Source organism: Macrosteles quadrilineatus, unplaced genomic scaffold, assembly GCF_028750875.1.
Source record: "Macrosteles quadrilineatus isolate MER2022 unplaced genomic scaffold, UCM_ALF_1.0 Scaffold_2__2_contigs__length_208266976, whole genome shotgun sequence".
Lineage (NCBI taxonomy): Eukaryota > Metazoa > Arthropoda > Insecta > Hemiptera > Cicadellidae > Macrosteles > Macrosteles quadrilineatus.
The window spans coordinates 17329534-17354368 of NW_026542595.1; the positions used below are offsets into that span (position 1 = coordinate 17329534).

General features: G+C 34.8%; 1 protein-coding gene across 2 annotated transcripts in view; it reads left to right on the forward strand.

Moving 5' to 3' along the window:
• Window positions 1-24835, forward strand: part of LOC128986216 (transmembrane protein 192-like) — a 63822-nt gene that overhangs the window by 20573 nt on the left and 18414 nt on the right. For both annotated transcript variants that reach the window (XM_054406442.1, XM_054406441.1), the window contains exons 3-4: window positions 624-740; window positions 12449-12563. In XM_054406442.1, the coding sequence (XP_054262417.1) occupies window positions 624-740; window positions 12449-12563 (232 nt within the window). The remainder of the gene's footprint in view (window positions 1-623; window positions 741-12448; window positions 12564-24835) is intronic.

Sequence of the window (24835 nt, forward strand, 5' to 3'; positions counted from 1 at the left end):
GAATGCTAGAGATTTTTACAGAACAATGCGCTTCTTCTAATCTGGATTCTCGGCACTGAACTATGGTAGTAAAGACAGAAATGGAAACCTAGTAATGGACAAAGAGTCTGGGATTAAAATTCTTGAGAGACTATTTTTGTATGAAGAAATCTAAAATATCGACAAGATCTTATCAACAGCTGATAACTCTAAAGGGAAGGTGGGGAGAGGAAGACACAGCATCAATCTAGACCTACACCCTGAACCCGACACCGTGTTGTAATAAGTTGTATGGCCATGCATTTAACAGTTTTTTGTTTGTTTGTGTTTGTGTTTATGTGTTACGTTTTTTTAAGACTTCCTAGGAGTAAGAGATTTTACATCTAGCTTGACAATGACATCATAGACTTTGAAACCGGTCACCTACAGGTGACTTTAGGATTACATGGCCAGAATAAAGGTAACTTATTCCTGGAGTATGTAATTTGTGAAGTAATCCGGAAGGCAATTTACAAAATGTAGCTAAAATGTGTAAAGTATGTTATTACTGGAATAAAAAAAGTTGTATTATCTGCATATAATGTAACTTTTTTGCTCCCATAAGACGTAAGTTAATATTTGTAATATTGATTGTGTTTTGCTAGGTACTTGTGGAGATCTCAGGTATTGTGAGTGCGCTATACTGGCCTCATACGGCACTCAAGTGTGAACCACTGTACTTCATCCTCTATTGTCATGCTGCACTGTGGATTCTTGTGCTGGTAATAATCCTACTAATATTATGAGTGAGAAAGTTTGGATGTATGGATGGATGGATGGATGTTTGTGACAAGTAAACTCGAAAAATACCGTTCATGTGCTGACAATTTGTGTGATAGCTCACATTCCCGAATACCATATTAGTCCAGGATCTGAAGGGGGTTGAGCATGCATGAAAAGGGTGACGCAATTTTATTTCTGATTGTTGTTATAGGCACTATAGTGATCACGAAAACGCATGTTGTCGCCCCCCAGCGTGGTCGACATCCCGGGGGGGGGGGGGGGGGGGAGGGGGGCAATATGGTGGGGGGCGCCGTTTATTAAAACGCCTATAACTCGAGAACTATTCTAGGTAGAAAATTGCAATAAACGTCAATTTACTCATAAAAATATGATCTTTAAAAATGTTAATGTAGTGAAATTTGTATCTTTGTTGATTTTTTCGTTATTTTAAATTGAAGCTAAAATCTTCAGTTTACAAGCTGTTTATTTTAAGCAACCTAAATTACAAGCTCCAAGAGTCACTGTTAAGGCAAGCATAGCTCATAATTTGGTATCCCTGTTTTCTCTACTTCATTGCCGATCAGCTGATATGCATTGTTTGATTAATTAATTAACTATAAAGGTTTAGTCTTTGAATTTTTATTGTGAATAAAACCAAAGAAAATAGAACCTAAAGGTTCTATTTTCTATGATAAAACTCAAAATGTTGTTTTAAAAAGCTCTAAGAGTATGTATTGTAGAAGAATACATAGTTATTTTATTAAATACCGGTACTGAAATGACGCATGGGGCCTTGATTTCAAACTTTTCATGGCAAAACCCAATGATTTACTTTTAAAAAGTAAATATCGGTTTAAAGTTTTAGGAGACTGGATTTGCATCATTTATTAAGTTGCGAAACACTACGTTGAATATTATCGTAGATTAAAAATACTTCTTAAAGGTAAGTTTGTCATCCTTTTAGATCATCCGGTGCTAGAGGTGTGTTTTTATTAAATAAAATTTGTTTCTTGTTATTTCAGTTATTTTTTTCAAACTTATGAAGCCAAATAAATCAATATACCATAAACAATAGCTCGTCCCTATTTCATGTAACAAAAAAGAAAAGCAGTCATCATAAAATCAACCGTAAAACAATAGAAATACAATTTTGTTGACACTAGTGCCCAGTAGTGTCGACAACATGAACTAGGTATGAACAAAGCTTTAGAATTAACTATGAGATGAGAAGTCTACTTGTGTTCTATGACATTATTCACAATAAATTTCCATAACACTAAACCGTGTTGGAAATAATGCAACAATGTATATCAGCTGATTGACAATACAGTAAAACGCCGACTATCCGAACGCCGATTAACCGAATCGCCAATTATCCGAATCGGCTCCAAGCTTAATATTAAAAATTAAAACTAAGTGCAAAAATTTGACCGACTGCCGCGTAGACACAATGACGTCGCCACCCCGCGCGGCGGTGTAGTGAATTGACATCGAGACAGCGTTTAGATGCGCAGAATGTACAGCGCATGCACCTGCAGCCACTCCCCCTACCCAATGACACGCGAACTATCGATTTTTGGCGGATTCTAGGTCAGTTAGCTCCTCCCTCTTCTATTGTGCGGATCGCTGATTTTTTATAGAGTTGTGAGATTGTCAAACTTGTGATCTTCATTACTGTATGGTTACGTGTGTTAAATAACCAAGTAAAATGAGTGCAAAACGAAAACGTGTTGTCCTATCGCTGAAGAACAAAGTGGAAATAATCAACCAACTAAAAAAAGGAGTGGCGGGAAAGGTATTGGCGGAGAGATTTGGTGTCGGGGCGGCTACGATTACTGACATAAAAAATAACAGTGAAAAGATTTTAAGTTTTGTGACTACGTTGGAAAGTGATAATAGATGTTCGTCACGAAAAGTGATGAAAAAGGCTAAAGATGAACAGCTGGAAAATGCAGTTTTTACTTGGTTTTTGCAACAAAGATCTATTGGACAACCGATTTCAGGACCTATTTTGTGTGAAAAGGCGCAAATGTTCAGTGAAAAAATGGGTGTAGCTGATTTTAAGGCAAGCACGGGATGGATACGCAATTTCAAGAATCGGCACGGCATTCGAGAATTGGATATTGCCGGTGAAAAACTTTCTGCTGTTAGTGAAGCTGCTAATAAATTTGTGGAGACATTTAAAAAAGAAACAGAAATGTACGACCCTGATCTTGTGTATAATGCTGACGAGACTGGTTTGAATTGGAAAGCTTTGCCAAGAAAAACCCTAGCATCTAAAAGAGAACAAAGTGCTCTTGGACACAAAGTCAGTAAAGATCGCGTCACTATAATGGTCTGCGCGAACTCTACTGGTACCCATTGCCTTCCTTTATTATTGATCGGCAAAGCAAAGAAGCCACGGGCTTTTAAGAACGTAGCCAACTTACCAGTGACTTACACCAACCAGAAGAATGCTTGGATGGAGAGCACTATTTTTTTGGAGTGGTACGACAAAACCTTTATTCCTCAAGTGAAAAAATTTAAACAAGAAACAGGAAAAAAGGGAAAGGTTCTACTTATCATGGACAATGCGCTGACGCATCCTTCACTAGATCTTCTCGTGAGAGAAAAGGGGAGATTTAAGTGTCTCTTTTTACCTCCTAACGTGACAAGTCTGCTCCAGCCCATGGATCAGGGTGTGATTGAGTGCACAAATCGTCTTTACAGACAACAGATGCTTCGTAAATTGCTCCTAGCTGAAGAGAACGACGAGGAACAAGTTTTGGATTCGTACAAAAAAATCAACTTAAAAGACTGTTGCTACATGATTGCAGACTCCTGGAACATGGTTAAAAGTGTTTCACTTAAACGGACTTGGAACAAAATAAACGGTACGTCGACAAAAGAGCAACTCGAGTTAGAAAAGCAAGCTAAAGAACGAGAACTAACTGCTGAAGCTGCTGGCGTTGATGAAGACGAACCGGAATTGCCGTCAGTTGGGGAGTTAGTAAACATGGCTAAGGAGATTGCGGGTTGTTCGGAGTGTGATGTCGATGATATGGAAGAGTGGTTGGAATGTGATAGGAACGATCAAGGATACCAGATAATGACTGATGATGAAATCGCTGTGAGTGTCATGGATGAACAGGACAATGGAGATGAAAGCAATGAGACCGGGGGAGACGAAGATGCAGGAGACGAAAGTGTACCATCACATAGTGAGGCGTTCACGTGCTTTGACAACGCCCTCAAATGGATGGAGCGACAACCAGAGTGCGACGGTGTACAGCTTCTTGCCGTCCGGCGCCTGCGTGATTTAGCTGCGCGGAAACGAGCTACAAGGTCACGGCAACTTACGCTGATCGAGATGTACAAGTAAGCGTTGTAAAAGAACTTTTTGTAAAGAACTTTATATTGTACTGTAGTTTTGTTTTTATAAATATCAGCATTTGTTTCTCTACTTGTACTTAAATTCAATTTAACATCTCTATTATGTCTTAGTTATCCACTCAATAAAGTTCATTTGTTGTGTAACACTTTGTTTTTCTTTATTACCATTCTGTGTCTGATTATCCGAATTTTTGATTATCCGAATCGACCCCGGTCCCAATTAATTCGGATAATCGGCGTTTTACTGTAGTTATTTGTGTAACTAGTGTAGCAAAGTGGCACTTTGCTGCACACAAGAGCAAGCGGCTCGTGCGGAATGATCTCGAGTGCAGCAAAGGCCTTTTGCACTCGTGTTACACATTATATTTTTCCTACAGTCACTATAAAGCATATAAATAATTAGTCTTTCAAACACCATACAACACGTTTTTAGGTTCAGCTGGTAACACAAATAGGTGCCCTAGAGAAAGTAGTACCCGGTCCGTATCACTACGCTATTTTTCCTCGGCAAGAAATGTGCTCCGCGACTTGAGAATATAGTTCCGTATTTTGCAATTTGAAGCGGTTTCCGCTCCTAAAAAAATGCTTAAATGGTATTTTCTTGTTTGTTAAGATCGTAGGATTTTTTTAAAACCTTTAAAAAGTCCAGAAAGTAACTATAAACACGAAAGGACAGGTTAAATCGTAGTTATAATAGTCAATCAGCTGCTCATAGTATTATTATCTTTAAGTGTTGCGAACCTATTTCCAAGCGTACACGGATTACGTTCAGACGCAATGGATTACGTGCGTTGTTTTGTGGTAAAAATTAAGTAAATAATTGTTTGTGCAGTTGATTCCAAGTTTTAATTCTGTGTTAAGTTTTTTACAGTCAAATGTCGTATCCTATTTATACTTGTGTTAGTTCAATTCCACAGTAGCACTCTGCCTTTACGGTTCTCCTACTCAATACTATAATGAAATGTCCCAGCATTTATATTTAAATTTAATTGTAAAGTAACAATAACCTATGTAAAAAACAGTTTTTTCCTCTAATTTCTTCCTGATTTTTCATCAATTTTTTTATTCATACACCTACAAACATAAAAGCTATGTTTATTCTTAAAAAGTGTCTCTTGGTACTTGTAATGTCGGTTGCTTTAAAAAGTACCCCTGCCGCAGTAAACCTGTAGACTCAATATTATATTATACTCAAATATTCCCTGAAAACTGTCAGCTTTATTTCCTATTTAAATAAAATTAATTTTAATGAGTACCTAGGTTTGCTGCTACAGGGAAGGTATTGAGGTGAGTTTTTATTGAAATGTTGATAGCTTAGTATGAAATAAACAAAATTGCCAAATTTGATTATAATATATCCATATATAAGCAAACTTCAACCGTTTTTTTTTTATTCTCCGTAAGAATAACATGGGAATTTTGAATTTAAGTTTTTTCTATTATCTCCATAACCATTAGGCATACAACAGCCCTTTGCTATACTAAATTGTTATTTTTTAGGCTCTACAAAATGGTTTAAGAAATAAATTGCAAATTGTTTGGTTATTAAGGTAAAAATGGGAAAAACCCATTTTTACCTTGTAAATTGAAGATTTTAGCTTCAATTTAAAATAACTTAAAAAACAACAAAGATACGAATTTCACTACGTTAAAATTTTTAAAGACCATAATTTTATGAGTAAATTAACGTTTATTGCAATGTTCTACCTAGAATAGTTCTCGAGTTATTGGCGTTTTAATAAACAGCACCCCCCGCCATATTGCCCCCCTCCCCCCCCCCGGGATGTCGACCACGCTGGGGGGCGACAACATGCGTTTTCGTGATCACTATAGTGCCTATAACAACAATCAGAAATAAAATTGCGTCACCCTTTTCATGCATGCTCAACCCCCTTCAGATCCTGGACTATATAGACACATTCTTATTTCAAAAATCCTTTTGGGCTCCGCCCCAGTCACTCTAGAGATTCCCATGTTAACCTTATGAGTATTCATATTTAAAACGAATAAAATAATTTTGTCAGCTGTTTCAACTCTTAAAGTTGGTTCTATGATATTAAATAGCATTAAAAAGTTATAAGGTTCACCAACAGGGTGCAGCACTATTAATTTTTTTTGTATTTATAACAACATCTAATTTGAACCAACTAGCAACAAAAAGATGTGAAAATGAGAATTTCACTTATTTTATTGTTTAGGGGCAGTGGTAGAACATTATGACTATGGTAGATGTGCTATACTATAGCATACCGTAAATTAAAAGAACAAAATTTCCTTAAACCGTGTCCTCTCCAATTGCAATACACAAAGCACGAGTATAACTGCAATAAGCATTTTATACTAATACGCCAACCTTGTACGAAGGACGGTTACACTGCTAGTTATAAATATATCTAATACAAAGTAAATGACCAGCACAAATGCTACCTAAACTATAACCAACATTGAATTAAAAGGGTATGTTAAAGGAGAGCAATTACCTTTTTTACTCCAACAAACTTAAAATAAAAGCTTATGAATTTAACTTCTAACTATCATCTTGAAATTGTTAAATTGTGATTTGTCATTTTTGAGTTGGCGAGCAGCTACTGAACAATATACAAATTAAATAAGCCATAACATACATTTTTGATGATATTCCCACTGGACACTAACACATTTTAATCTGCCTATGGAAGGCAACAGGCCATATAAAAAAACACTAACACACAAGACCGAAACGGGACTTCGACGCGAGTTGACGATCTGAAGGCCCCGTTGAGGAGACTGTCTAGATGAATGGGCATTTCTATTCTTGATATACAGTGTCTTTGATTCTGATTAGTCAAGATAGTCCACGTGAACTTGATGGTTCCCTGTCAAAAATAGCAAGCATCGCAGATTGTCTTCTATCTCTCTCTTTGACGAGCGGATGCACAGTTGCAGAAACTATCGAAGCCGTGGAACAGGATGTTTGTTAGGTGGATTTTAAACGGATGTTGGTTTTGTTTTCAGTTCTAAGAACTGAGCTTCTGTTACACCTTATAGAATAGGCCTAGGTTTAATGTTATCACAAACTTAATGTGCTGTTGTGAAATGGAGAATATGCTGCAAATTTGCTTCATACTGGATATGTTTGAAATTCAATTAGTGCTATATAGTTATTTGTGTAACTAGTGGGTGACTTATACGCACACAAAAGAAATGTTTACTCAAGTGCAGCAAAGACAGCTTGCACTCGTGTTACACATTATATTTTTCTTACAGTTACTATGTATCATATAAATAATTAGTCTTTCAAACACTATACAACACATTTTTAGGTTAGGTTAAGACAATAGACAATAGACAATTTTCTTTATTTGCGATTTCTTTAAGAAATACAATGGCGTCAGAGAAATTCAGAATGTTTAACATTTAGATTGTTTTAACAGTTTACATTTTCTTTTGTGTTGAAAGTTCATAATTGGTCAAAGAATTCCTTAAGGGAGTACACCGGTCGGTCCACAAGCCAGTTCCAGAGTTGCTGTTTGAATTGGTTTCCTGTTGCGTTCTTGAGGTTGTTTGGAAGAGAGTTGATGATTTTTCGGCCAATATAAGAGGGTTTTCTGCTGTATTGTGTAGTGTGGTGGATCGGAAGGTTGTAGTCGGCTGCTTTTCTGGTGTGGTAGGAGTGAAAATTCTCATTTCTGGGAAGGTTGAGTTTTTTTGTGTACAGGACAACTCCATGGATGTAGAGTGCTGTCACTGTTAGGAGCTTAAGGGATTTAAATGCTTCCCTGCAGCTGTCTAAGCGCTCAAGGCCGGAGAGTGCCCTGACAGCTTTTTTCTGGAGTACCAACACTTTGTTGAGGTTTGCTTCTGATGTTCCTCCCCAAGATATTAAGCAATACCTTATATGCGATTCTATTACAGCATAGTAAGCTGTCTTAGCTGTTTCCAGGCCTCCTATCCATTTCATCCTCTTTATTACATGGACACCAGATGCAAGTTTTTTGGTCAGGTTGTGTATGTGGTCGTTCCAGGAGAGGTCTTCATCAATTGTCAGGCCCAGCAGTTTTGAGTTTTTTTCAACGGTTATTTCAGGAATTTCTTGGATTTGTTCATGTTTTCGGCTGAAATTTAACTGGGTTGTTTTTGATGGATTAATGGCCAGGTCATTTTGAAGGCAGTACTGCAGTGCTTTGTCTGTTGAGGATAAGATGTTGGAGTGTAATTCTTGTGGTAAGTCATGCATAAATAGAAGAGTTGTGTCATCAGCGTACATTATTGTTTCACAATTGTCATTCCTAATAAAATCTGGAAAATCATTGGTAAAAAGGATGAACAAAAATGGGCCCATGACTGAGCCCTGGGGCACTCCCCTGTTAATCGAAAGTTGTGTGGACCTATGTACAGATTTTCTCCCATTTGTGTTTTGCTGGATTTCAACAATTTGTGTACGTCTTTTCAAATAGCTTGCCACCCAGTCTTTGGCCATTCCCTCTATTCCTAGGGCTGTGAGTTTCCTTAGGATGAGATTATGGCCCAGGCAGTCAAAAGCTTTGCTGTAGTCAAGTAAGACTGTTTGATACATATCTGCGTGCTTCTAGATGGTCAATGATTTGTTCGATTAAACTAGTTAGAGCTGTGGTGGTGGACCTCCCTTTGAGAAAACCATGTTGGTTTTTAGTGATGAGATCATTGCTTTCCAAGTGACTCAGCATTCTTGACAGAGCGACCTTTTCTATTACTTTTGAAAAGGTTGATATTAATGAGATAGGGCGGTAGTTTTCTTGTTTAGTGCGTGAGCCTTTTTTGTGCTTTGGGTATATTTTTGCTATTTTTAGGGCGGAGGGAAATTGTCCAAGGCTAAAAGATTTGTTTATTATGCTGACAAGTGGGGCTGCCAGTTGTTCGGCACAGTGTTTTACAACTTTTGATGGCACTTCATCTACTCCACATGACAGCTTTGATTTCAGTGAGGCTATTGTTGCTAAGACTTCTTTAATGGTTGTAGGAGTTAAAATTAGTGGCTGGACATTGCTTTGTGGTAGAAATAGTGGATGTGTAATTTTTTTGTTTTTGAATTGGCTTCTGTTTTTTTCTAAAGTGGAGTCTGCTATTTCTGCAAAATATTGGTTTAGGTGTTCAGCAATGTCAGTAGGGTTATCTAATATTTTTCCCTCTATTTCCAGCTGCAGATTTGGTTCTTCCTTCTGTTTACATTGTTTTTCTTTGTTGATGATCTCCCAGACAGCTTTGGATTTATTATCAGCACTTGTGATGTATTCTGCAGTGGCTTGTCGCTTGAGGGACCTGAGCTTTAAATCATATGTTTTCTTTTTTTCCGACATTGTTGTTTTATCATTTACATTTCCGGTAAGCTCGTATAAGTTCAAACATTGAACGAAATGGGAAACGCTGCACCAGCTGATCATAGTCGTGATATCTTTAAGTGCTGCCAACCTATTTCCAAGCATACACGGATTACGTGCATAATAAAAGCACACTGTTTTGTGTTGTTTGGTTGAAATACTGGTGTGCTAAAAAAAAAAAAAAAAAAAAACCGTGCAGCAAAGTAAACACTGTGTGGCAAAAGTAAGTAAATGCAGCAGTTAGCAACTGTCTGTACTATAGTCAGTGCAAGGAAGCCCACTTTGTCGGGTGACTGTAGGAAAAAGTTATTTAATTCATCTCTAGCAAAAGAAATAGCTGTTCAATAATAGTTTAAAAAATAAGATAGATCTAATTATTATTTGACAAGCTATTCCATTGACTCTCTTGAAAGATTCAGAGCGTTCTTCGCTGAAATAGTTTTAACAGACCAATTTTAAATGGCTAGTCACATACACAAATAAGAATGTACGTTAATACTAGGGATGGGCGGGCCCTCGAAATTTTGGGAAATTTTAAATCTTGCTCTATGAGACGAGATTCTATTTTAGTCTAAATTTTTTTCAAACAAGATTACAATGTTTTTTATTTCAAAATTTTAAAAAATTAATAAAAAGTTTAAAAATTAAAAAATTCAAAAGTTAAAAAAAACTTTGCGAAGGCATTTTTATTTAATTATTCTTTACATGGAAATATTGCTACAATTCTTTTATATTTTTATTGACATAGCAAATGACGATGAGCTTTGTTAGTGTAAGCAGTGTGAGACATGTTTTACTACTGTAAACATAGCCAAAATAACTTACTCTTACTCTTAACTTACTCCCATGGCCATTTGTACCCCAAGTGATACTTGGCCTCACCAACACACTGCCTTCTTGTCGCCCTGTCTCTTGCGGTATCTTCATTAACTTCCATCCTGGCCATATCTTTCTTTACTTCATCCGTCCAGCGTTTCCTCGGTCTCCCTTGTGGTCTCCTCCCCAGTGGGTCACTTTTCCATATTTGATAAAGTGTGCTAGTTTCCTCTCTTCTAATGATGTGGCCCGTCCAGCGAAGCCTCCTGCTTTTAGCCTCTGCAATTATATCTGGCTCCTTGAACAGGTCTCTTAGTTCCTGATTATGTTTAATTCTCCACACATCTCCTTCTTTAGTAGGGCCAAAGATTTTGCGCAGGACTTTATTTTCAAAAGTAATAAGTTTTTTCTCTGTGTTTTTATCCATAATCCAGGTTTTAGCTCCATAAAGAAGGACAGGTAGATTTTAAGTTTAGTGTGATGAGACAATAATCTTGATGACAATAATTTGTTTAGAGCATACATAATTCTACTGGCTAGGTTTATTCTATTCTTGATTTCTATGTGTTCCTCACTTTGTGAGTTGACAATAACTCCTAAATATTTAAAATACTCAACTTGTTCATGTTCATACTGTTGTTCTATTTTTTGTCATGTTCTCCTCGTTCTCTGCTCCCCTTCTAAATCTGACAAGTTTCGGTTTGTTGTCATTTATTTTCAGGCCCACTGCTCTTGTTTCTCTTTTAAGGATTTCAAACATTTCCTGGAGTTCTTCTCTGGTCTCTGCAAGCAGTACTACATCATCTGCAAAGGCGAGCACGCTTATCTTACTTCCAATTCTTATGCCATATTCTGTATTCTTCAGCTCTTTAACACGTTGACTGCGCGTGCCGACTTTAGTCGGCGTCGCCAGCGCTCCCAGGTGGCGCGCGCCGACTACAGTCGGCACCAGACCAACAGTAATATATTGAGTCAGTGTGAGCTTAGCCTCAGACGGAGACGTTATAATCGTTGCCAGCCTGCCAGCTTAGAATGCGAGCTTTACTTTGGTGTAGGTTGGTACTAAAATTTCCCGTAAAATCCCGTCTGGCAATGCTTTTGTCCCGGTTTCGGGGATTTTTTCTCTTCAACCCACATTACAAAGACACTGGATACGGATCCATGCAGTGCTGCTACCTTTGGGTGTTTCAGTGAACTACATCCACTCTCGGGGTAACGCAGCACAGTCACCACTGCTCTTTTGTGATTCGTCAGACTGAAATATTTGAATGCCAATTGCGTTCGCTGATTCGGTTGCGCGCCGGGGCTTCGCCCGCCACTGGGGAGCGCCTGTAAAGTCGGCGCGCGCAGTCAACGTGTTAAGTGCTCCCTCAAGAGCTATATTGAAGAGTGTAGGTGAAATAATATCTCCCTGCCTAAGTCCTGTTTTTATGTCAAAGGATGGTGAGTAGTCATTATCTATTTTAACCTTGCTCTTAGAGCCATTAACACTTAAAGTAGCCAATTTTATTAGTTTATTTGGGTTTCCAAAACTTTCCATTCTATACCAAATTTGTTCCCTTTGAATGCTATCATAGGCTTTGCTAAAATCGATAAATAGGCCATAGAATAGCCAAAATAAGTCACTCCAAAATCATTCTAAAAATAACACAATTTGACTTAAAAATTGTTACTTGATACTTAACTAGTAATACTGTTTTTTAAACTTATATATTTGATATTTTTCAAAGTTGAACTATATAAATTCAAGTTCAGTTCATTCATTCAGTTGAACTATATTAATTATACTAACTGATATCTCCATGTTTCCTATGCCGAAGAGTTATTTTTAATAAGTTAGCCTTATTAATATTTTTATTATTTTGTTTACTGATGTTTTTATTAATGTTTTTTAATAAACGATTTTAAATATTTTTGTCTACTATTATTATTTTTGTATTTAAACAGTCTGTCATAAATCGGTAGGTATTTAAAAATGTTAAAAAATCAGGTTAAAATGTGGAACGTGCATTCCTGTTATGTATGAGAAGGAAAATCCCGCCTCGATCTCGTCTCAAAATTTTATGAGAAATAAAAAAATTCTGTCTGGTCTTGTTTCGAACTAAAAATCTAATCTTGTCCATCCCTAGTTAATACAATACAAAATGTCAATGTTATTGTTATTATACTTCTTTTTTTCATAGTTCCTGGACCACGGGTTGAAATGGCATCACAACAAACTGAGGCTGGAAGGTTATTTAAAAGCTTATGAGCAGATGACAAAAATAGGATCTCTTCCATTTTACATTGTGTCTTTTGGTGAGTATACAGTATCTTCCTTTGACTAATGATACTACTAGATATTCCATCCCCCATTAAAATTGTTGCTAGTTTTTAAATTAAATTCGTCGTAGTTTATGTGAGCCACTGACGGATTGTGTTGATCTAAATTACTAATTTCTGTGAAATACACAATGTTTTTTATCAAGTTGTAACGGGTCAAATTTTATTGGGGGAGTAATATTTTTACGGTCATCCTAAATGGGGATGACCGTAGTTCTCATCCCCAACGCCAGGGGCGGTATGAGAGAATTAATGAATAAATAAAACATAATTTATCTCAAAAACAAAATCATTACACAAAAATACAAATTGATAGTTTGAAATGGATCCCCAAATGGGCTGGTGCCTGTGCTTGGGGATCGATTCCACTATCAGCACAGTGAAAACAATAAGATTTACACCGTAGACTTAATATATTGTAACACAAAATTAACTTGAAAAGAACAACAAGAAATACAATAAATACAAGAAAAATAGTATTTAAAAAAAATTGTATGCACACATATATTCTGTTTATCTTTTCAGTTTAATGTAGCCTATATAAATATAACAATAACAGTAATAAATAAAGACAAAAACATACTATGAATATGAAATATCCTTTTGAAATTGCCTGAGACTTGGTCCATACGTTTTACAGACATTGCCCTAAAACATTCACACACATTCACTCACCCACACAACTCACAAAGTCAGGACTTGAGCTCACGCACAACTAAGATCAAACATACTTTCACAGCCACTACACTCCAACGGTACTTGCTCTGTGACCTTTAGGCGGCTGGTAGCTCTTTTAAAAAAAACTGTAAAAGCACAGTCCCTCTTAGGTCCAGCCCGGTGAAAATAAAAGTGGCACACCCACACGCACACACGCACACAGCACAGACATACTGCATTCATCGTACAAGGAGATGAAATAGTTTCTGATTCTATGACGACCAACTTCTAACAGACATTTTTTAAACATTTTTTTTAAAGTACCTACGTACACTGCATGAAGGGGGGGATTTAATACTTAGTGGAAGTTGGGAGTTAATGATGTTCCAAGATAAAAAGATGAGGTACTATTTATTCACTTCGTTAATCTAGGGGTGATAATTCCATGATTTTGATTATCTGTTTGGGTAATGATGTGTAATCCGTCAGAATAAGAAAGCTTTATTTTTATGAATATACAAACAAAAATAATGATTTTTTTTAGGGATGGACGAGATTGGATTTTTAGTTCGAGACGAGATTTTTTATTTCTCATAAAATTTCGAGACGAGATCGAGACGGGATTTCCCTTCTCATACACAACGGGAAATGCACGTTCAAAATTTTTACCTGATTTTGTAACATTGTTAGATGACTGTTTAAATACAAAAATAATGATAATAGGCAAGAATATTTACAATCTTTTATTAAAAAACATCAGCATAACATTTTATTATTAATCACGCCTAACTTATTAAAAATGCCTACGATTAGGAAACATAGTGATATCAGTTAGGATAGAGTTCAACTTATCCTGAAATAAAATAAATCATAAAATAAAAGCAATATTAATTTTTATAAAATAGTTACTTGTTTTAACTTTTTATAGTAATAAATCATTCCTCACTGCTTACACTTAACACAACTTCTCAAATGTTATTAAAGTAATATTATTAAAATAATTAAAGTAATATTTACATTTAAAGAAATAATTAAATAAGAACGCCTTCGCAAAGGAAACGCAACTGCAACACGCTCCTGTATTGCGGGTATTGCATTGACTTTCTGCAGGCGTTTTTAATTTTTTTTTTATTCTCGTCTCGATAAAAATCTCGGCCAAAAAGAAATCTCGTCACGTGTAACGAGATTTAAAATTTCCAGAAAATTTCCCGAAAATTTCCCGAAATTTCGAGACTTGACCATCCCTAATTTTTTTTATAGTTGAGGTATATTTAGTAGGTACTTAAAATTCATTAAACAGAGGATTTGAGGTATGAAAGCGATGTTTGTTGAGTGCTATCTTAATAATAGACTTTTGCATTATTTCTAGTGTCTCCAAAACATTCTGATAACATCCACCCAAGCTAAAATTCCATATTGCAATAATTATTGATTGTATATGGGTATAATACACAATTAGAGAGCTGCTTGAGAAGCGCCCTGGGCAGTAAGTTGTTTTATGGTGAGCTGAATAGGGACGCACATTGTTCTACGTTTTAGCGAATTTCCCGTATAGGGAATAAGCTATTACAGTAGGTCTCATGGTAAGACTTAGACCCGGGACCGATTTACTTTTTTTTTGAGGTCCCCAGAGGCCAAAAACACCCTACGTTCAGATTCATATATAAATATTATGATTTCACTAGTAATATAAAATAATGTAAATATATATAATATAAAAATTCACTAGTATATATATACTAGTGGCTTGTAGGGACATAAGTCCCTAAAAAGCTCAATAATATAAAACAAATTATTCTTATATTTAAACAAAATAAGAAATATATTATCTATGCGTCAAAATAAATATCCCTGTACGCCATATCCTTTGTGTAAAAAACAGTTTGTTGTTTGTCTTGGTTTGCCTTTGTTGATATTATATTCAAAAAATAATTAGAATCTATACATAGGTTTAACTCTGCTAAAGGCAGCAAACATATAATTGTTTGTGAATAAATACTGGCTTATTAAGGTAGCTTTGGTCTTGTGGTTAGTGGTGATAAAACAAGGCTTCCCTGATTCGAATTTTGGGAATTGTCTTTGTCAAATATGAAAAGGCAAATAAAGGTGGGTTGAGGTAAGCTTAGTTCTTGGCCAAACCCACTAAATTAGCATCCCTACCCAGTTAATTTTTATAAGTTTATACTCCTTTTGTTAAGGTTTAACAACATTAGTGTAAAGTAAAGGCATCCCATTGACCAAACTTAACCCTAGATTTTTTCTGATCAACTTAAAAAAAACTACAATTAGTCTAAGTTTATGTGGTGGTATTCCTCTTAAAGGTGCGATTGACGTTACATATTCTATCAAATTAGTGCTAATCATCAGCTGATTCTTAACTCTTTTGGGAGCAATAGACAGTACCTGTTTTAAATCTCCAAACAATATTGATTTCTCCAATTGGAACTTGTCATAGTACTTACTTAATAAAAAAAATATATAATATTTCCAATACGAACCTATTCCATTTTTATTCCCAGGTATTCTAAGAGAAGCCTTTGAGGTTATTCCACTTCATACAAAATATTGATTAAACACTACAATAAATCTCAAATTTAAAATAAAGAAATAGTCTAGGCATATTAGGAAAGTTAGCAGAAAGTTTAGGTACAGTCCTAATCATCACTTTCCTTTATGTTTTTTGGGTCGCTGAACACGAATATGAGGTTTGCTGACAGATATTTTGCCCGGAACATTGGTTATTTTGTGAAAAACCTTAAAATTTGGGCACTTTTTTTGGTTTTTCGGGCAAATCTTGGTAAGTATGGGTTTTTGAGAAAATCCTGCTTTGTAAAATTGAAGATGACAAAATTTACTACAAGTTTCCTATATAATGTTTGTTTCTATGACGAACCGTTTCGCCACTAGAGCACACTAAAAAAGGCCAGAAGTACAAACAATTAAAAACATTGCTAAATGCTGCCGTTTTACATTAGGTTTCCATAGAAACAACCCATGTTACGATTATTTTAACTATTAATTCATGATAACAAACTGATACACACTTAAAAATACCCCCGCCACAGCAAACCTGCAGACTAAGCGAATTTCCATTTCCCTGATTGGATTTACACTAAAATGTCTCCTTATAAATATCACATTTATACCCTATTTAAATAAAAGTTTAACCAGTACTTAGGTTTGCTGCAACAGGGAGGGTAAAAGGTGTTTTTTGTAAAATGTAAAAATTTGGTATGAAATTAATGCATTGTCCAAATTTGATAAGAATAACATGGGCATTGTAAATTTACAGATTTTTGGAATTTTCTCCGTAACCATTAGGCGCATAACAACGCTTTAATATACTAAATTATTTGTTTTTTTTAAGCTCTACAAAACGTGATGGAAATAAATCGCTAAATTTTAAGTTTATAGGGTCAAAAATAGGAAAAACCAATTTTTACCCCATAAACCCCCCCCTCCATAAATCTCTGTTCCCATAGTCCGATCATGCTGGTTCGCGAACTCGTTCGAATAGACGTAGACACGGTCTACTCGTCTGAATTTGACGTTACCAAAGTTAAAAGTTATCTACAACTCTTTTAATGTATTTCATCCTTTTTTCACTATAGCAGTCAACCCTGTGGCCAGCAACATCCCTGTGCTGAGAAAATAAATGGGGGTTTTGTGGGAACGGGAAATGTTCCAGCAGTCAGTCATACATCTTGGCATAGATTTATTAACACGTTCGCTGCTACGGACGTTCCGGAACGTCAGCCGGGCCACGGCGCCAGGAGCTAAGAACGTTCCAGAACGTCACCGTTCATTGTTGTTTAACGTTGCTATGGATAAGCCAGCACGTCACAAGCGTTCTATATTTCTTTGCAGCTCGTACGGACGTACTTTTCTGACAATAAAAAATATAGTTTCCCAAATCACCACCAGGGTCGTTTGGAACAGGGCTTTGTTTTACCTCTTTCCTGCTAGATAGCGACACTACTTTACTGACTGTAACCTGGGTAGTGCTGCTATCTATCAGAATCACTTAGTACTATATCCAAAGCCAGTTTTATTGCAGAACATTGCCATCCAGTATAGCTACTGTTGTTTTTACTGTAACTCAGTGTATCGGTGGCAATGTCACGCAGCGGCCGAGCGTTAGTTCAGCAACTGGCGCCGTCCCGGCATCTAGCGCTCAGCAGCGAACGTGTTAAGTGTGTTTCAGTTCATTATCATGAATAAATAGTTCTAATTATCGTAACATGGGTTGTTTCCATGGAAACCCAATGTAAAACCTTTGTAAAACGGTTAGGGTTTATTTTCTGTAATGACTCAAAATTCAATGTTTATAATTATAGTCCTTATTTTATTTTCAAACTCAATCTTGTTATATTTTCAATATTTATCCATGTCCATTTTTAATATTATTAAAACCATATTGTCTCAACATATATATAATTTACTATCAAAATTTATTCATTGGCTTATCCAAAATTATTATTCAAAAACAAATCCTCCAATCAGAACACCATCCATCTGGGTTCAAGATTATTAATAAAATTCAACCATGTTTTTATTTATGTGAACCCCATAACTTGATATGATTTACAACAATGAAAAGGAGAGGCAGTTTAGCTATTCAAGAAGAGCACATAGAAACTATATTAGTTGTGAAATAAATTATGAAAATATAAAGTAAAGTATTGGCAAAATATCCAAATTAAGTTAACCGAAGAAAGAAGAATTTAAGCCTTTAAACTAAGAAGAAAATTATTATTACAGAAGATTGGTGAGAACATTCCATTTATTAACTCAGACTAACTTATAGACTCCTCAAGCATCCATTTGGACCCTATTTACCTCCATTAATTAAAATCAAAATCCTTCCTATTTAATTTATTGTTTTTGAAAGATTATTAAATTTATAATTTACCATACTCATTGAAAATTTAAATTGGAAATCTTTTGATTCGGCCAGCACGAATCCCCACCCCTGAACAATTTTTTGTAACCCTATTTTAATCATTTAACTTATGTACCATTAAATGAAGAAGTTCATGCTTTAAAACCTCTGTCCTCAAATTATTATTGTTTAAGATAAGATTAGAATATAAACCATATTAAGGGTATATTTCAATGGCGCCCAACGTGGGGCTTGAATCAAAAGATTTCATAATCGTATGTTGAGACAATCTAAAATAGGCTAATAAATACCAATAGGCTAATAGGCTACTTACGTATGTTAGGCCTACTCTTAAGAAGTTAGGTAGGATTAAGAATCCCGATTTCCCACAACTTATGTCCCACCAATATTAGGTACTAACTAAACGACTTGTAATTCTAAAAATAAATAGGCTACTATAAGGTAAAACAGATTTATTTCATGTCGTAAAGCTTAGGCCTAGCTCATTATTGTTATAACGATACCCAACTTGTCCTATAATATCCCTGTTCCCTTACACCGTCGTAAACAAAATGGCTAACAACGATAACGATAATCACTATAATTTGAGACAACCGAGACGTTATCCTGCATTATCATTTCAACAACACGAATCAGACGAATCGTCAAATCTGTCAACAGAAGAAATGGAAAACCTAACCTATGTAGAAGGCCAAGATGAATCTAACACCGGTTCGGGTTCGGAACGTTTCAATCCCAGTGGACCCAGTGTCGAAGATTTGAACCGGAACGAGAGCGACCAATCAGAATCAACGGACCGGGCCGAGATTATTGAAGTACACCAAAGACCCGCAGCCAATCAAAGCACACATTCACAGTCAGCTGATATTAGAACCACATCGACACACGGAATCATCCGAGGGTTAACGAAGACGCCCGAAGCAAGTTTCCAGCTGTTAGAGACCGAGTCTCCGACCATTGAAAACCGTCCCAATGACGTAATCCCAACACTCCCGCACGCAACTTCTCAAACACCTGAAGCTAAAGCTACGCAAACTACTGAACAACCGGATTTGAACAAAATATTTAATTTTCTAGAACAGTTTAACACTAAACTTGATCAAACCAACACACAACTAAACCAAAAATTAGATCAGACCCGAATAGAGCTAAACCGTGAGATAAAATCATATCAAAAAATTCTAACAGAACAAATAAATGACATTAGAACAACACAAAGTGAATTTCGCCAGGAATTAAATGTCCTAAAAGCTAACCAACAGTCCCAAAATCAAGAGAACAAAGAATTTCAATTTCAAATCACAAATCAAATTGACGAATCAAAAATAAATATCCAGACATTTGTAACTAATAACTTGGAACAACAAGAACAAAAGTTAGAACAAAATATGAAAGCATTAGTGCTACAAACAAAAACCGACAGTGAAAATATTGCTAAATATTATGCACAATCCATCCACAATGAAATTGTTCCTAAATTACACATACAAAATAATCTTATCCAAGAACAACAAAACGAAATTAAAACTATTACTGAAACTCTAAACAAATGTGAAAGTGAAGTACAGTCACTAAAACTGAAACATCATTCACCAATCCGGAACGACAATCAAACTATTCAAATCATATGTTCGGGATCTGACCCAATGGAAAGACAAATCCCTAAATTCAATGGAAGAACTATAAATCCAAATGAATATCTACAAAAACTTAAACGGTTCTACGCTAAAAGGATAGAAAGAAATCCCAATAACGACCCTGTTGAAATTCTGAAAGATCTGCTCGACGTCAGTTTTGAAGGACCAGCGTCCAGATGGCTTCAACTGGTTAAGGCAGACATTAACAGTTGGGAAAGATTCTCCGAAGAATTCACCATGAAATACTGGAGCCGTGAAGTACAAAGAGGAGTACGTAGCAAGATTGAAGCCGAACATTACAAACCTAATGGAACGCTCAACAGAACTGAATATTTTACTGAGAGAGTCCTATTGCTACAGTCTATTACACCACAAATGACTGAAGAGGAAATAGTGATCCTGTTAAGCGAACGATTTGATCAACTCATCCAAGATAGCATTCAAGTACAGAACGTGACAACAATTCGAGCATTCGAAAGACTTCTGCAAAAAGAAGATATCCGAGATGGACCCAAAAGGAGCAAACCTGCGAACTACCATAATATGGATCACCGACCAAATAGTCCTACACATCGTAACAAGACTCCACCATATAGCTCTGATATTAACCATCGAGCCTATCAACCAAAAACATCATCTTATGCTATACGGACACCACACCAAGAACATCAAGAACCTAGAGAATACCAATATCAGCCATACAACCGTTTCAGACATGATCCTCGCAAAAACTACAATCAAAACCACAGACAGCATCCTTATACCAATACGCTCACTGATCAAAACCGATACCACCAAAGGCCTAATCAATACTATTACAATAACAGCAAACCATATCCTACAAATGAGCAAAAACAAGTATGTGCCATGATAAGTCAAGACAGTCCACATGACACAGCAACACAACAAAGATCTCCAACAAATTTCAACCCCTCATACACCAGCCAGGGAAACGACCCGTCGCTGTAGATGTAAGCCGAGGACCATCAACTACCAACATCATAACAACTACAGCGATATCAACAGCAAATATCCTCGAAAATAATTCTTTAAATAACCCTAACAATTTTTCGATAAATAATATAATGTGTGATCAAGATTTTTTATTAAATGAACCCACTGAAAATAATAAATTTCCTGTATCCAAACCAGTTAAATGCCCTGAAATAGATATTAGAATCAATAATCTCCCAACAAAAGCATTAATCGATACTGGTTCTACAATAACATGTATTTCCGAACAATGTTTCAAAGAGAATCAAAAAATAATTCAACCATTTGAAGAACTTCCTTTGTCTAATACGACAATAACTACAGCTACTGGTGGAAAATCAAAACGTGTTGCAAGAATCATTTATGCCCCTGTAACCATTGAACATCAGACCATCTGGCTTCAATTTCTTATCATACCTAATTTAATTAAACCTGTGATATTTGGTATGGACACATTAACAGAACTCCGACTAAAGATAGATTCTAATGAAAATAAATTAAGCTTAACAATTAATGATACTGATATTAATCTAAAATGTGATATGAGTATTAAAATGGGACAAGTATGTCAAATAGATATAGGCAATTGCCAAAGGCCTTATGATGACTACTATAACAATGAAGAAAACTATTTTACAATGTACAAAGAATATCACTTACCCAAGAAAGAACCACAGACCCACAATTACATGAAGACCTTCAAACCGATTTCCCCAATACTTGGACCATCAACATACCACATAAGTGATCTCTACAAAATTATATGGACCCTATCATATATATCCTCCATGAAGAAATACATTGAACCAATCTACACACTATAACCGAAGATAGAAGATAAACTGTAATGTGCGCTTAACCCAGTAAACATTGTGGTAAAAAGGAAGAATTTTAAATCATACCCACACAAGCAGTGAGTTAACAAGCCAATTTCCCAGTTACCTCTGTCCCAATAGTTAAACTATAGTCATAATCACAAATTTAATGTATTTAGTTATAAGAGGTTATCATCAAGCAATCACCGACAACTATTCATTTAATGTATTCCATATTACCTATAAGAATCATACATCTCTTATATGTCTCATGTTCATTTCATATTTCAACATTTGTTCATCACTCCATTCATTTATTATGTAAAAAATAAAAAAAATTGTTTTAACCACTTAAATTAATGTTATGTTTTTTAATGTTTGTAGAAGATAGGAGGGGATAGTAATCATTTTGCTATTTTAGAATTATTTTATTGTTATGTTCATTCCAACTGAAATTTGTTCTAGTTAAACCTTAATGTTAAGTTTGTTAGATTTTTGTTTCAACTCAATTTCATCTCAATATTTGTTATTTGCTGTATAATGTTAAATATATTTTTCGTCATTTAGCGAAAATATGTCATTAAAAATTTAATTACATATTTTCTGAGGGGATATTGTAATGACTCAAAATTCAATGTTTATAATTATAGTCCTTATTTTATTTTCAAACTCAATCTTGTTATATTTTCAATATTTATCCATGTCCATTTTTAATATTATTAAAACCATATTGTCTCAACATATATATAATTTACTATCAAAATTTATTCATTGGCTTATCCAAAATTATTATTCAAAAACAAATCCTCCAATCAGAACACCATCCATCTGGGTTCAAGATTATTAATAAAATTCAACCATGTTTTTATTTATGTGAACCCCATAACTTGATATGATTTACAACAATGAAAAGGAGAGGCAGTTTAGCTATTCAAGAAGAGCACATAGAAACTATATTAGTTGTGAAATAAATTATGAAAATATAAAGTAAAGTATTGGCAAAATATCCAAATTAAGTTAACCGAAGAAAGAAGAATTTAAGCCTTTAAACTAAGAAGAAAATTATTATTACAGAAGATTGGTGAGAACATTCCATTTATTAACTCAGACTAACTTATAGACTCCTCAAGCATCCATTTGGACCCTATTTACCTCCATTAATTAAAATCAAAATCCTTCCTATTTAATTTATTGTTTTTGAAAGATTATTAAATTTATAATTTACCATACTCATTGAAAATTTAAATTGGAAATCTTTTGATTCGGCCAGCACGAATCCCCACCCCTGAACAATTTTTTGTAACCCTATTTTAATCATTTAACTTATGTACCATTAAATGAAGAAGTTCATGCTTTAAAACCTCTGTCCTCAAATTATTATTGTTTAAGATAAGATTAGAATATAAACCATATTAAGGGTTTATTTCATTTCATTTTTTGTTTTGCCCAGCATGATCGGACTATGGGAACAGGGATTTATGGGGGGTTTTATGGGGTAAAAATTAGTTTTTCCTATTTTTGACCCTATAAACTTAAAATTTAGCGGTTTCTTTCCATATCATTTTTTAGAGCTTAAAAAAACAAATAATTTAGTATATTAAAACGTTGTTATGCGCCTAATGGTTACGGAGAAAATTCCAAAAATCTGTAAATTTAAAATGCTCATGTTATTCTTATTGCGACTAAGTAAACTGTTGTAGTTTGCTTGTTTATGAACATATTTTGATCAAATTTCATGTACCAAATTATTAAATTTTACAAAAAACACCTTTTTACCCTCCCTGTTGCAGCAAACCTAGGTACTCGTTAAACTTTTATTTAAATAGGGAATAAATGTGATATTTCTAAGGAGACATTTTAGTGTAAATCCAATTAGGGAAATGGAAATTCGCTTAGTCTGCAGGTTTGCTGTGGTGGGGGTATTTTTAAGTGTGTTTCAGTTTGTTATCATGAATAAATAGTTAAAATTATCGTAACATGGGTTGTTTCCATGGAAACCTAATGTAAAACTGCAGCATTTAGCAATGTTTTTAATTTTTTGTACTTCTTGCCTTTTTTACTGTGGTGAACGGAAACGGTTCGTCGTAGAAACAAACATTATATAGGATACTTGTAGTAAATTTTGTCATCTTTAATTTTACAAAGCAGGATTTTCTCAAAAACCCATACTTACCAAGATTTGTCCGAAAAACCAAAAAAAGTGCCCAAATTTTAAGGTTTTTCACAAAATAACCAATGTTCCGGGCAAAATATCTGTCAGCAAACCTCATATTCGTGTTCAGCGACCCAAAAAACATAAAGAAAAGTGATGATTAGGACTGTACCTAAACTTTCCGCTAACTGCCACTTATATTCCTAATATGCCTAGCCTAAAAGTGTAGAATAAATCTAGAACATATGTTTTGAAATAAAAACAAAGTAGAAGTTTTCCATTTAATCTTGAATCGTTTATTATCTAGTCAATGTGGTTATTTCATGTTAAACGTTAAAAATACACAAATTTGAAAAGTATACAGTTTAAGTAAAATAATTTATTTCCACATTCTGTAACGTAACTAAAATTTCTTAATTATTTTAGGTAAGAATACGTCCATAAAATTTTTGGTAAAAATTTTGCCTTACAGAATTATATATGAGGATTTATATATATTGTAAAAAAAATATTAAGTTACAATAAACACATTCAAATAAAAATATTTAAATATGTTTATTTGTAAAGAAAAAATAAAAAATCCTGACTTATATATTTAAATATGTATTTAAATATATATTACTCTCCTTGCAATACTCTCAACAATTAATTCTTTACAAATCTTGGTTGCCCCTGGGTTGGAAGAACTTGGAAAACAAAAATATAAAACAGAGCGTTTGGCAGTGGAAGCTTGATGTTAAATAAAATTGAGTGGGCCCTGCAAAATAAAATTATTCCCAGAGATCCTTAGGGGACGTCCCTGATACTGTTTGTAGTTCTTCCAAAGCTGAAAAATAAATCTTAAGAGTACGCTGAATTTATTTTGCTCACTGCCACACTAAATTTAGTGTTGCACTTCAATATGAATCTTTTGTAGTGGCCTTTTATTTACTGTATTTCACCAAAACTCTGTTGAATGATTTTTACTGCTAATAATGAATTACCAAGGTTATTGAGAACTAAAAAGTGTATAACAATTTGATTTATTGAACAAATGACAAAAGATAACAACGATTTGGATTATTAAAAATTGATTTCTCTGTTTTGACTCT